Here is a 12364-nt window from a genome sequence, read left to right on the forward strand (position 1 = left end):
CCTTGTGGTAGAATGTGCTGCAATCCCTCCGCAGACATTCAGACACCTCACTCAAAGTGTAACCAGCACAGTTCAAGTCGCTTTAAAGGTGAAGGGGGAACACACTCCACACTAATGCCCACTTGTAAATGTCCGGATACTTTTGACCATATTACTCATCCTTCCATATACACTGGTGAACAAAATTACAGTAACAAACTGATATTTACCCAGGCTACGTCTAATCCACGATATAATCAGATGCCTTACAATCGTGTTCTGTACGGAATGTGGCTTTCCGATCAACAGAGAACCAAGCCAACAGTGACATCAGGGTCACTATCAAGCGGGGTAGTGTTTGCAGAGTAGTTCCACATCCACAATCGCTGTGTACACAGTCACAAATGGTGCAGTACGGCACAGGGAAGACACCTACAAGACTCTCTCCAGTGCAGAGTCATAGGAAGAATGGAAGCAGGAGAGTCGCAAACTGATGTGGGCCGATGGCTTAATGCTAATCGTTTCTCGGATGAGGCGAAAGTTTATAAGGCCGAAACTGTATCCTGGGGATCAGGACGGGAACGACCACATGTGGCATCAGAAAGAGACGACCGTTGTTTGGCTGTAAGGCCACGACGGTACCGCCTTAGTACTGCTCTGCAGCTGGCATCTGACCTCGCAACATCCCATGGCCATGCTGTATCGAGGCAGAGTGGCAGACCTGCTGGCGTGTCTTCCCAGGAGGGAATGTCTAGAGTGGAGCTGTCAACATGCCACCTGGACGGTCAAACGGTTGGCCACTGCTCTTTTCGCAGCCGAGTCCCGATTTGGTCTGGAGAGTGATTCTCGACGGATTCGCATCTGAAGAGCACGCAGTACGCGATTTAGAAACCGAAACATTGTAGAAAGAGACCGATATCGAGGAGGATCCCTAACAGTGTGGGCACTGATTGGCACTGTTGGCCACTCGAACACCTCTTTATGAAACTGTATAGGTGTATCGGCAAGGTTTAACTGCTGTCACCTATCGTGACGAGATCTTAGGACCTCACGAGCGGTTGTTGCGAGGTGCTGCGGCCTCATACTTTGTACTGATGGAGGATAACGCTCGACCTCATAGAGTTGATGTTTTTTTTGGAAACGGAAGATATTGCACGCATGGCGTAGCCTGCTCGCCCTCCCGACTTGAAGCCCATCGAGCATGTGTGGGATGAACTAGGAAGACGGGTTGCATCAATGTCGGTGTTGACCAACCGCTCTCCAAGACTTACGAGCAGCGCTGCAGGAAGAATGGGCGTTACTGCTTCAATATGAGACTGATGACATCAGTCACAGCATGTTCCGTCGTTGTCAGGCCTGTATTGGTGCCAGAGGTGGTCACATCCCATACTGAGCACCTGAACCAGTTACCAGAATGTGTGTGCAAATCAGTTGAAAAAAAAAAAAAAAAAAGAAACAAGGAAAATTTTTGTATACCGTTATGGATGTTGCAATTTTTTACGTTATGTATTTTTTACATTATTTTCACTTCACTATAACCTGTTTATAGTGTTTTGTGACAAAATTTAGACGCCTTGCGAAACCTGTAGGACAGGACAGGTAGTTTAAATTGTGGAAAGGGGCCAAACTAAGCGGCTCTCAGTTACACTCGAACATACAACTTTATTTATTTGACCAATCATTACAAGAGCCAAGAAAATTAAAAAAAAATACAGCATTAATTTTTGGAACTTAATTACTGGCTGAATGCGCCATACAATCTCATGCCTTAAGGGCAAGACCACTTTCATTTAAAATCGGCAGAAAGCCAATAACTTAAGACTCAAACCAAAATCAGAAATTTTAAAGGCAGAAGGCCTTATCTTAAATCAGTTCTTTCAATTAGGTTGAAGGTCCAAACAATCTTATACCTGCAGAGCAAACAATTTTAATTAAAAAAAAAATCGGCTGAGGCCCATCTATTAAGACTCAAACCAAAATTAAATTTTTAAAAGGCAGAAGGCCTTATCTTAAAGCAGTTCTTTAATTAGGCTGAAATCCCAAACAATCTGACACCTTAAGAGCAAAAAAACTTTAATTTAAAAATCGGCTGAAGTACCATCACTTAACACTCGAACCAAAATAAATTTACCTTAATAAATTTACCATCTTTAAATTAGGCTGAAGGCCCAAACAATTTTAAGCCATAAGGGCAAAACAACCTTAATTTAAAAATCGGCTAGAAGCCATACAAATACAAACAGCAAGAACAAATAAGAAAAGGCAGTACACCCAACGGCACTCAGAAGTTTCCGAAGGTCAGCCTGGAACTCAAACACTAACGCTCGAGTAGACGAGACAGGCAGTCGGCTCAAACATTCACGATCCGACGACAAACCAGCCGACAGACAGTCAACGGACCCACCGACAAGATAACTTCCATTCCACCCGACCAGCACACAACAGGGGGTTCAATGGAACAACGTAGAAAGTATTGGCACCCACAACCAATTATACATTGAGCTGTCAAACTACACGCTATGCTGGGCAGTAACAACACGATGAGGAAAATACACTGCTTGAATTTACGTCAACGGCCAGGGCACGTAACCGGAACGTTAGCGGCCGCAAGGCAGTAGAATCCGCTGGTGCACTTCAAATCAAAATAACCAAGTACAGTTAAACTCCACCAGAGGATGGCTAAAATTTGCCAGCTTGTAAACACAGATTTTTGCTCGCGGGAGTTTCCCAACAGCGACCTCCAAACGACACAATGTGAACAGTCGTGACTTGCTGGTAGATTAAGTCAAAACTCAAATTTCGGGTCCAGGATGGGTGAGCCACGGACCTCGTAGCAATGGGAACAGCACCTCACACTCCGACCGCGCGTGGACGCCGCCAGCGGCCCCGGCCAAAGTACGTGCCGCGGAGATTTCCTCGCTGCTCCAAGCCAACCGACCAACTACTCGCACACAGCACAGCTGGTAACTATAAGCGCCAGGCCAAAGATAGCACAAGGTGCGAAAATCGATACACACCGCTGCTGCCACTCGCGGAGAGAGAGGATAACAGCATAATCGCGATAACCGCGGGAGACTAAACACAGAGTAGCATTGTTGTTGTTGTGGCCTTCAGTCCTGAGACTGGTTTGATGCAGTTCTCCATGCAACCCTAACCTGTGCAAGCTTCTTCATCTCCCAGTACCTACTGCAGCCTACATCCTTCTGAATCTGCTTAGTGTACTCATCTCTTGGTCTCCCTCTACGATTTTTACCCTCCACTCTGCCCTGCAGTACTAAATTGGTGATCCCTTGATGCCTCAGAACATGTCCTACCAACCGATCCCTTCTTCTAGTCAAGTTGTGCCACAAACTTCTCTTCTCCCCAATCCTATTCAACACCTCCTCATTAGTTATGTGACCTGCCCATCTAATCTTCAGCATTCTTCTGTAGCACCACATTTCGAAAGCTTTTATTCTCTTCTTGTCTAAACTATTTATCGGCCATGTTTCACTTCCATACATGGCTACACTCCATACAAATACTTTCAGAACCGACATCCTGACACTTAAATCTATACTCGATGTTAACAAATTTCTCTTCTTCAGAAACGCTTTCCTTCCCATTGCCATTCTACATTTTATATCCTCTCTAATTCGACCATCATCAGTTATTTTGCTCCCCAAATAGCAAACTCCTTTATTACTTTAAGTGTCTCATTTCTTGATCTAATTCCCTCAGCATCACCCGACTTTATTCGACTACATTCCATTATTCTCGTTTCGCTTTTGTTGATGTTCATCTTATACCCTCCTTTCAAGACACTGTCCATTCCGTTCAACTGCTCTTCCAAGTCCTTTGCTGTTTCTGACAGAATTACAATGTCATCGGCAAACCTCAAAGTTTTTATTTCTTCTCCATGGATTTTAATACCTACTCCGAACTTTTCTTTCGTTTTCTTTATTGCTTGCTCAATATACAGATTGAATAGCAACGGGGAGAGGCTACAACCCTGTCTCGCTCCCTTCCCTACCCCTGCTTCCCTTTCATGTCCCTCGACTCTTATAACTGCCATCTGGTTTCTGTACAAATTGTAAATAGCCTTTCGCTCCCTGTATTTTACCCCTGCCACCTTCAGAATTTGAAAGAGAGTATCCAGTCAACATTGTCAAAAGCTTTCTCTAAGTCTACAAATGCTAGAAACGTAGGTTTGCCCTTCCTTAATCTAGCTTCTAAGATGAGTCGTAGGGTCCGTATTGCCTCACGTGTTCCAACATTTCTACGGAATCCAAACTGATCTTCCCCGAGGTCGGCTTCTACCAGTTTTTCCATTCGTCTGTAAAGAATTCGTGTTAGTATTTTGCAGCTGTGGCTTATTAAACTGATAGTTCGGTAATTTTCACATCTGTCAACACCTCCATCTTTGGGATTGCAATTATTATATTCTTTTTAAAGTCTGAGAGAATTTCACCTGTCTCATACATCTTGCTCACCAGATGGTAGAGTTTTCTCAGGACTGGCTCTCCCAAGGCTGTCAGTAGTTCTAATGGAATGTTCTCTACTCCCGGGGCCTTGTTTCGACATAGAGTAGCAATCAAGTTTAATCCAACGCATAACATGAGCCAGCCACGGCTCAAAAATAAACACAGCCTTGCCAAATTTCCGTTTGTTTAATTTTGGACACCGGTGTAGCTTACATCTATATTCGTAATAGCCTTGGGCACGCCGCACCATTTGACACTGTCTGACGCCCTATAGTCTGCACGCCACTGTGCGCCAGCGCTACGTCGCCGGTGAGCAGCGCGCGAACTGACCTTCCTGCGGCCGTTGAGCACGTGATGCTCTATGGCGACGGGCTCTCCGCCCCCCTGCAGCTCCTTGGGGACGGGCTGCCGCCCCCACGGCTCCCAGCTGCCCTCCTCGGGCCCCCCGGCGGCGGCGGTCTCCGCCCCCTCCACCCCCGCAGCCGGCGGGCCACCAGTCGGCGGCGGCGTCGCCGTCTTGCGAGCGTAGGCGGGCACCTCCTTCACGTCACTCGCCTGCCCACACAAAGCACTTCCTTCACCATCCGCCATCAGGTGGATCGCAATTCCACAGTACACTATACAAGGCATACTTCCTCGGCAGCAGTGTGTGGCGTGATTGGAAATACAAACTTCACAACAACGTACAAAGTGCACGTGTATGAATTCGCTCTACCACACTGAACAAATACAGTTTTATCACTCATCTTGGTCAAACATCACAAAATAGAGCCCTCTGGCAAAGCATCTTGCTAACAAAGGCATATAACTTGATATTTTCGAACAAATTCCGCCCCCCCCCCTCTGCCTCCCCAGTTACATTTTAACTGTATTTATGTCAACTGCCAACAACCTACCAGAGAAATGTTCTTCTAGTATGTAGCTAAATAACTAAGCCTCCTTGAGTTACAAAGTAAAAAAAAATAACCCTCAAGTCATAAGAAGATCAAAACAAATGATTCAGATTTGATACACACATCAAAAAAGGTTTTGCATCGCCTCGGTTCCGAGAGTTCCGGAACCTGTACAGAAAATTGGAATAGAGATCAACATAAACATCATTTCCGCGTTTTTTACTGCTCATGCAAACCACAAATTGCATGTTATACCACCATACAGCGAGACCTTCAGAAGTGGTGGTCCAGATTGCTGCACGCACCAGTACATCTAACACCCAGTAGCACTTCCTCTTGCATTGATGCATTCCTGTATTCGTATACAGGCATAATATCACAAGTTCATCAAGGAACTGTAGGTCCAGATTGTCCCACTCCTTAACGCTGATTTGGCATAGATCCCTCAGAGTGGTTGGTGGGTCACGTCGTCCATAAACAGTCCTTTTCGATCTATCCCAGGGATGTTCGATAGGGTTCATGTCTGGAAAACATACTGGCCACTCTAGTCGAGCGATGTCGTTATTCTGAAGGAAGTCATTCACAAGATGTGCACAATGGGGGCACGAACTGTCGTCCATGAAGACGAATGCCTCGACAATATGCTGCCAATATGGTTGCACTATCGGTCCGAGGATGGTATTCACGTATCGTACAGCCGTGACGGCCCTACATTATGCCATTCCAGAATAGCAGGGAACCTCCACCTTGCTGCACTCGCTGGCCAGTGTGTCTAAGGCGTACAGCCTGACCAGTTTGTCTCCAAACACGTCTCCGACGATCGTCTGGTTGAAGGCATATGCGACACTCATTTCCGAAGAGAACGTGATGCCAATTCTGAGCGGTCCATTCGGCACGTTGTTGGGCCCATCTGTACCGCGCTGCATGGTGTGGTGGTTGCAAAGATGGACCTCGCCACGGACGGCGCATCATGCAGCCTATTGCGCACAGTTTGAGTCGTAACACGACGTCCTGTGGCTGCAGGAAAAGCCTTATTCAACATGGTGGCGTTGCTGTCAGGATTCCTGCGAGCCATAAACCGTTGGTAGCGGTCATCGACTGCAGTACTAGCCCTTGGGCGGCCTGAGCGAGGCATGTCTTCGACAGTTCCTGTCTCTGTGTATCTCCTCCATGTCCGAACACACCGCTTTGGTTCACTCCGAGACGCCTGGACACTTCCCTTGTTGAGAGCCCTTCCTGGCACAAAGTAACAATGCGGACGCGATCGAACCGCGATATTGACCGTCTAGGCATGCTTGAACTACAGACAACACGAGCTGTTTACCTCCTTTCTGGTGGAATGACTGGAACTGATCGGCTGTTGGACCACCTCCATCTAGTATGCGCTGCTCATATATGGTTGTTTACATCTTTGAGCGGGTATCTGCGATACAATCTGTGATACAATAACCACAGTCAACGTCTATCTTCAGAAGTTCTGGGAACCGGGGTGATGCTAAACTTTTTTTGATGTATGTATGCGCGAAAAGTGACAATTATGTCGGAATAAGGAAAACTGTGACGTTATCCACACGAGCACTAAAAAATTCATAAAATTTCCATTACACGATAAATCACACAAATCTAAATGCTGTCAGTTCAGTTAAATGCCTAGCAATTACAGTTACGAACAACTTATATTGGAATAATCACAAAGATATTGTTGTGGGGAAGGCAAACCAAAGACCGCGCTTTACAGGTAGAACACTTAGAAAATGCAACAGGTCTACTAAACAGACTGCCTACACCTCGCTTGTCCTTCTCTGCTAAAAGTATTGCGGTGCGGCGTGGGATCCTCACCACGTAGGTTTGACGGAGGACGTCGAAAAAGTTCAATGGACAGCTCGTTTTGTATTATAGCGAAATAGGCGGGGATGGTCGAGACAGAGAGTGTCACGGATATGATACACGAGTTGGCGTGACAATCATTAAGACATAGGCGTTTTTCGTTGCTGCGAGATCTTTTCACGAAATTTCAATCACCAACATTTTGCTGTATATGCGAAAATATTCTACGGTCAGGCACCTACAAAGGGGTAAACGGTCACCGTAATAAAATAAGAGAAAACAGAGCTCGTATTGGAACATTTAAGTTCATTTTTCCCATGTGTTGTTAAAGAGTGGAACTGTAGAACAAATGGCCTAAAAGTGGTCTGACTTACGCCATGGCAGGCACCTTAATTGTGAATTGGAGAATAGCCATGTAGGTGTAAATGTGATACCGGTCTGCTTACTGTGTTCTGTGCGCACAAAATGGTATCTGTGCTTGCCATTAGCTGATAATTCCAGACCAAGCAAACATAACAACAGAAGTATCGCATTAGTTCACTTTTAAGTTATATACTGTAACGATTGTCAAGATCTCCCAGCATCCAGCACATGACGTACAACTGGTGCATGTTACAAAGGGATATGCTTCACCCAAAGAGGATTGTTTGCTTTTTGTGTGTAAGATAAATCGATATGTGGACAAACACTATGATCTAAACTGGTATTTACACGCATGCCGAAAACTAGTGTTACAATATATATATTAGATCTAAACTGGTATTTATCAGTTTAGATCAAAGTGTTTGTCCACATATCGATTTATCTTACAAAAAAAAGCAAACAATCCTCTTTGGGTGAAGCATATCTCTTTGTAACATGCACCAGTTGTACGTCATGTGCTGGATGCTGGCAGATCTTGACAATCGTTATGTATTTTCATTCATAGTGAAAAGCGTGGTCTGTGATTTGTGTTCTGTAGCCGCTGGACAACAGAAAAGCTACCTGCCAGACGGATAAAAATTTCAAAGATATTGTCGCAAAACGCAATAGAAGTCATTTATCGATACAGTTCACCATATAACCATTATCCACGGTGATAGATTAATGCCTCTTTGCCTACTTTCTTGTCACAGCACCAGTACCCAGCATTATGCTATGGAAATAAACGTGTGACTGCCATGTGTCCCATTTGAAGACGACCCTAAAAATGTTCCAAAACTATTTTGTGGGAACATTACAAAAAAGTGGATGGCTGCACTTTCCTGTATTTATATAGAAATACAGAGTTTTTCAAAAGAATTAATTCGATATCAGAAGGCTAGGCAAACTTAGGGTACTAAGCTTTTTAATAATTTTAATTTTTGTCAAGGTTGTATTGGAACATTCTTCACACTATGGAATACTATGATACGTCTTCAACTTTTGCAGTCCTGTCGTCCTGAGTTGCATATAATCCTATTTTTAGACCATCTGAATAAGAAATAGTTTTTGTGCCATAAGCGTTTCGCCTTTGTTATTTGCAAGGCTTCTTAAGTGGCCTGAAATATGTGAATGACTCTGAGCACTATGGGACTTAACTTCTGAAGTCATCAGTCCCCCAGAACTTATAGCTACTTAAACCTAACTAAGCTAAGGACATCACACACATCCATGCCCGAGGCAGGATTCGAACCTGCGACCGTAGCGGTCGCGCGGTTCCAGACTATAGCGCCTAGAACCGCTCGGCCACCTCGGCCAGCGAAATATGTAAATACTTTTATTTGTACTATTTAGTTCACAATTTTGACTTTGTATATAGAGATTATAAACAGTATTGGCAAAAAATGGCTCTGAGCACTATGGGACTTAACTTCTGAGGTCATCAGTCCCCTAGAACTTAGAACTATTTAAACCCAACTAATCTAAGGACATCACACAACATCCGTGCCCGAGGCAGGATTCGAACCTGCGACCGTAGCGGTCGCGCGGTTTCAGACTGTAGCGCCTATAACCGCTCGGCCACAGTATTGGCACTTCCTGCTTTTCTACGATTTAGTAACAATTTGCAGGTTCCGTGGATGTAGCTCTACCTGTTTATCCATCGTTCCTTAGTAGGACTGACCACGTAATAAAGGGAAACAAGTACTTGCCCATCTGCATATTTTTCTGAAAACTGCTCACTGACGTGACAAGATGGCGTCGTTCGTTCTCTGTCAAATTTCTCAAATTTCCACACCAGCAAACTTTCAAAATGATTCTCAGAAATTTTACTTCCTTAATGTGGTGGTGGTAAGTTCCCACGGGCCCAAACTGCTGAGGTCATCGGTCCCTCGGCTTACACACTACTTTAACTTAAACTAATTCACGCTAAGGACAACACACACACATCCATGCCCGAGGAAAGACTCGAACCCCCGGCAGCGGGAGCCGCGCGAGCCGTGGAAAGGCGCCCGAGACCGCGCGGTTTCCCCGTGCGGCTTTCCTTAATGTCTGTGATGAATGAGATCAGTAGAGATGAACAGGTTCACACAATATAGGCTAATGAAGATTGCATTAAACATGCCTGTAAACTGTAAACATGGCCCTGCAACAAGCTTCCACTGGCCCACCCGCTCTCACACAGTGTATACACAACAGTGACAGAATGAGATGCGAGTGATGGCGCTAGTGAAGATAATCGACAATTTTTTTTTTTTTTTGGTCATCAGTCTACTGACTGGTCTGATGCGGCCCGCCACGAATTCCTTTCCTGTGCTAACCTCTTCATCTCAGAGTAGCACTTGCAACCTACGTCCTCAATTATTTGCTTGACGTATTCCAATCTCTGTCTTCCTCTACAGTTTTTGCCCTCTACAGCTCCCTCTAGTACCATGGAAGTCATTCCCTCATGTCTTAGCAGATGTCCTATCATCCTGTCCCTTCTCCTTATCAGTGTTTTCCATATATTCCTTTCCTCTCCGATTCTGCATAGAACCTCCTCATTCCTTACCTTGTCAGTCCACCTAATTTTCAACATTCGTCTATAGCACCACATCTCAAATGCTTCGATTCTCTTCTGTTCCGGTTTTCCCACAGTCCATGTTTCGCTACCATACAATGCTGTACTCCAGACGTACATCCTCAGAAAATTCTTCCTCAAATTAAGGCCGGTATTTGATATTAGTAGACTTCTCTTGGCCAGAAATGCCTTTTTTGCCATAGCGAGTCTGCTTTTGATGTCCTCCTTGCTCCGTCCGTCATTGGTTAATTTACTGCCTAGGTAGCAGAATTCCTTAATTTCATTGACTTCGTGACCTTCAATCCTGATGTTAAGTTTCTCGCTGTTCTCATTTCTACTACTTCTCATTACCTTCGTCTTTCTCCGATTTAATCTCAAACCATACTGTGTACTCTTTAGACTGTTCATTCCGTTCAGCAGATCATTTAATTCTTCTTCACTTTCACTCAGGATAGCAATGTCATCAGCGAATCGTATCATTGATATCCTTTCACCTTGTATTTTAATTCCACTCCCAAACCTTTCTTTTATTTCCATCATTGCTTCCGCGATTTACAGATTGAAGAGTAGGGGCGAAAGGCTACAGCCTTGTCTTACACCCTTCTTAATACGAGCACTTCGTTCTTGATCGTCCACTCTAATTATTCCCTCTTGGTTGTTGTACATATTGTATATGACCCGTCTCTCCCTATGGCTTACCCCTACTTTTTTCAGATTCTTGAACCATTTTATATTGTCGAAAGCTTTTTCCAGGTCGACAAATCCTATGTAAGTGTCTTGATTTTTCTTTAGCCTTGCTTCCATTATTAGCCGTAACGTCAGAATTGCCTCTCTCGTCCCTTTACTTTTCCTAAAGCCAAACTGATCGTCACCTAACGCATTCTCAATTTTCTTTTCCATTCTTCTGTATATTATTCTTGTAAGCAGCTTCGATGCATGAGCTGTTAAGCTGATTGTGCGATAATTCTCGCACTTGTCAGCTCTTGCCGTCTTCGGAATTGTGTGGATGATGCTTTTCCGAAAGTCAGATGGTATGTCACCAGACTCATAAATTCTACACACCAACGTGAATAGTCGTTTTGTTGCCACTTCCCCCAATGATTTTAGAAATTCTGATGGAATGTTATCTATCCCTTCTGCCTTTTAAATTCCGATTCTAATACTCTTCCAAATCCTGTTTCTTCTTCTATCACATCAGACAAATCTTCACCCTCATAGAGGCTTTCAATGTATTCTTTCCACCTATCTGCTCTCTCCTCTGCATTTAACAGTGGAATTCCCGTTGCACTCTTAATGTTACCACCGTTGCTTTTAATGTCACCAAAGCGGTTGTTTTGACTTTCCTGTATGCTGAGTCTGTCCTTCCGACAATCGTATCTTTTTCGATGTCTTCACATTTTTCCTGCAGCCATTTCGTCTTAGCTTCCCTGCACTTCCTATTTATTTCATTCCTCAGCGACTTGTATTTCTGTATTCCTGATTTCCCCGGAACATGTTTGTATTTCCTCCTTTCATCAATCAACTGAAATATTTCTTCTGTTACCCATGGTTTCTTCGCAGCTACCTTCTTTGTACCTATGTTTTCCTTCCCAACTTCTGTGATGGCCCTTTTTAGAGATGTCCATTCCTCTTCAATTGTACTGCCTACTGCGCTATTCCTTATTGCTGTATCTATAGCGTTAGAGAACTTCAAACGTATCTCGTCATTCCTTAGTACTTCCGTATCCCACTTCTTTGCGTATTGATTCTTCCTGACTAATGTCTTGAACTTCAGCCTACTCTTCATCACTACTATATTGTGATCCGAGTCTATATCTGTTCCTGGGTACGCCTTACAATCCAGTATCTGATTTCGGAATCTCTGTCTGACCATGATGTAATCTAATTGAAATCTTCCCGTATCTCCCGGCCTTTTCCAAGTATACCTCCTCCTCTTGTGATTCTTGAACAGGGTATTCGCTATTACTAGCTGAAACTTGTTACAGAACTCAATTAGTCTTTCTCCTCTTTCATTCCCTGTCCCAAGCCCATATTCTCCTGTAACCTTTTCTTCTACTCCTTCCCCTACAACTGCATTCCAGTCGCCCATGACTATTAGAATTTCGTCCCCCTTTACATACTGCATTACCCTTTCAATATCCTCATACACTTTCTCTATCTGTTCATCTTCAGCTTGCGACGTCGGCATGTATACCTGAACTATCGTTGCCGGTGTTGGTCTGCTGTCGATTCTAATTAGAACA

The 12364-nt window shown here is 44.3% G+C and overlaps 1 protein-coding gene across 2 annotated transcripts in view; it reads right to left on the bottom strand.

Annotated features, from left to right (window-relative positions):
- The window catches only part of LOC126215027 (nascent polypeptide-associated complex subunit alpha, muscle-specific form-like), a 241824-nt gene that overhangs the window by 59786 nt on the left and 169674 nt on the right, over positions 1 to 12364 (bottom strand). For both annotated transcript variants that reach the window (XR_007542076.1, XM_049941653.1), the window contains exon 8: positions 4773 to 4997. Coding sequence is in view for 1 of the 2 variants with exons in the window: in XM_049941653.1 (XP_049797610.1) it covers positions 4773 to 4997 (225 nt within the window). In the remaining variant the exon portion in view is untranslated. The remainder of the gene's footprint in view (positions 1 to 4772; positions 4998 to 12364) is intronic.

The sequence above is a fragment of the Schistocerca nitens genome, chromosome 12 (genome assembly GCF_023898315.1).
Source record: "Schistocerca nitens isolate TAMUIC-IGC-003100 chromosome 12, iqSchNite1.1, whole genome shotgun sequence".
In the NCBI taxonomy this organism is placed as follows: Eukaryota; Metazoa; Arthropoda; class Insecta; order Orthoptera; family Acrididae; genus Schistocerca; species Schistocerca nitens.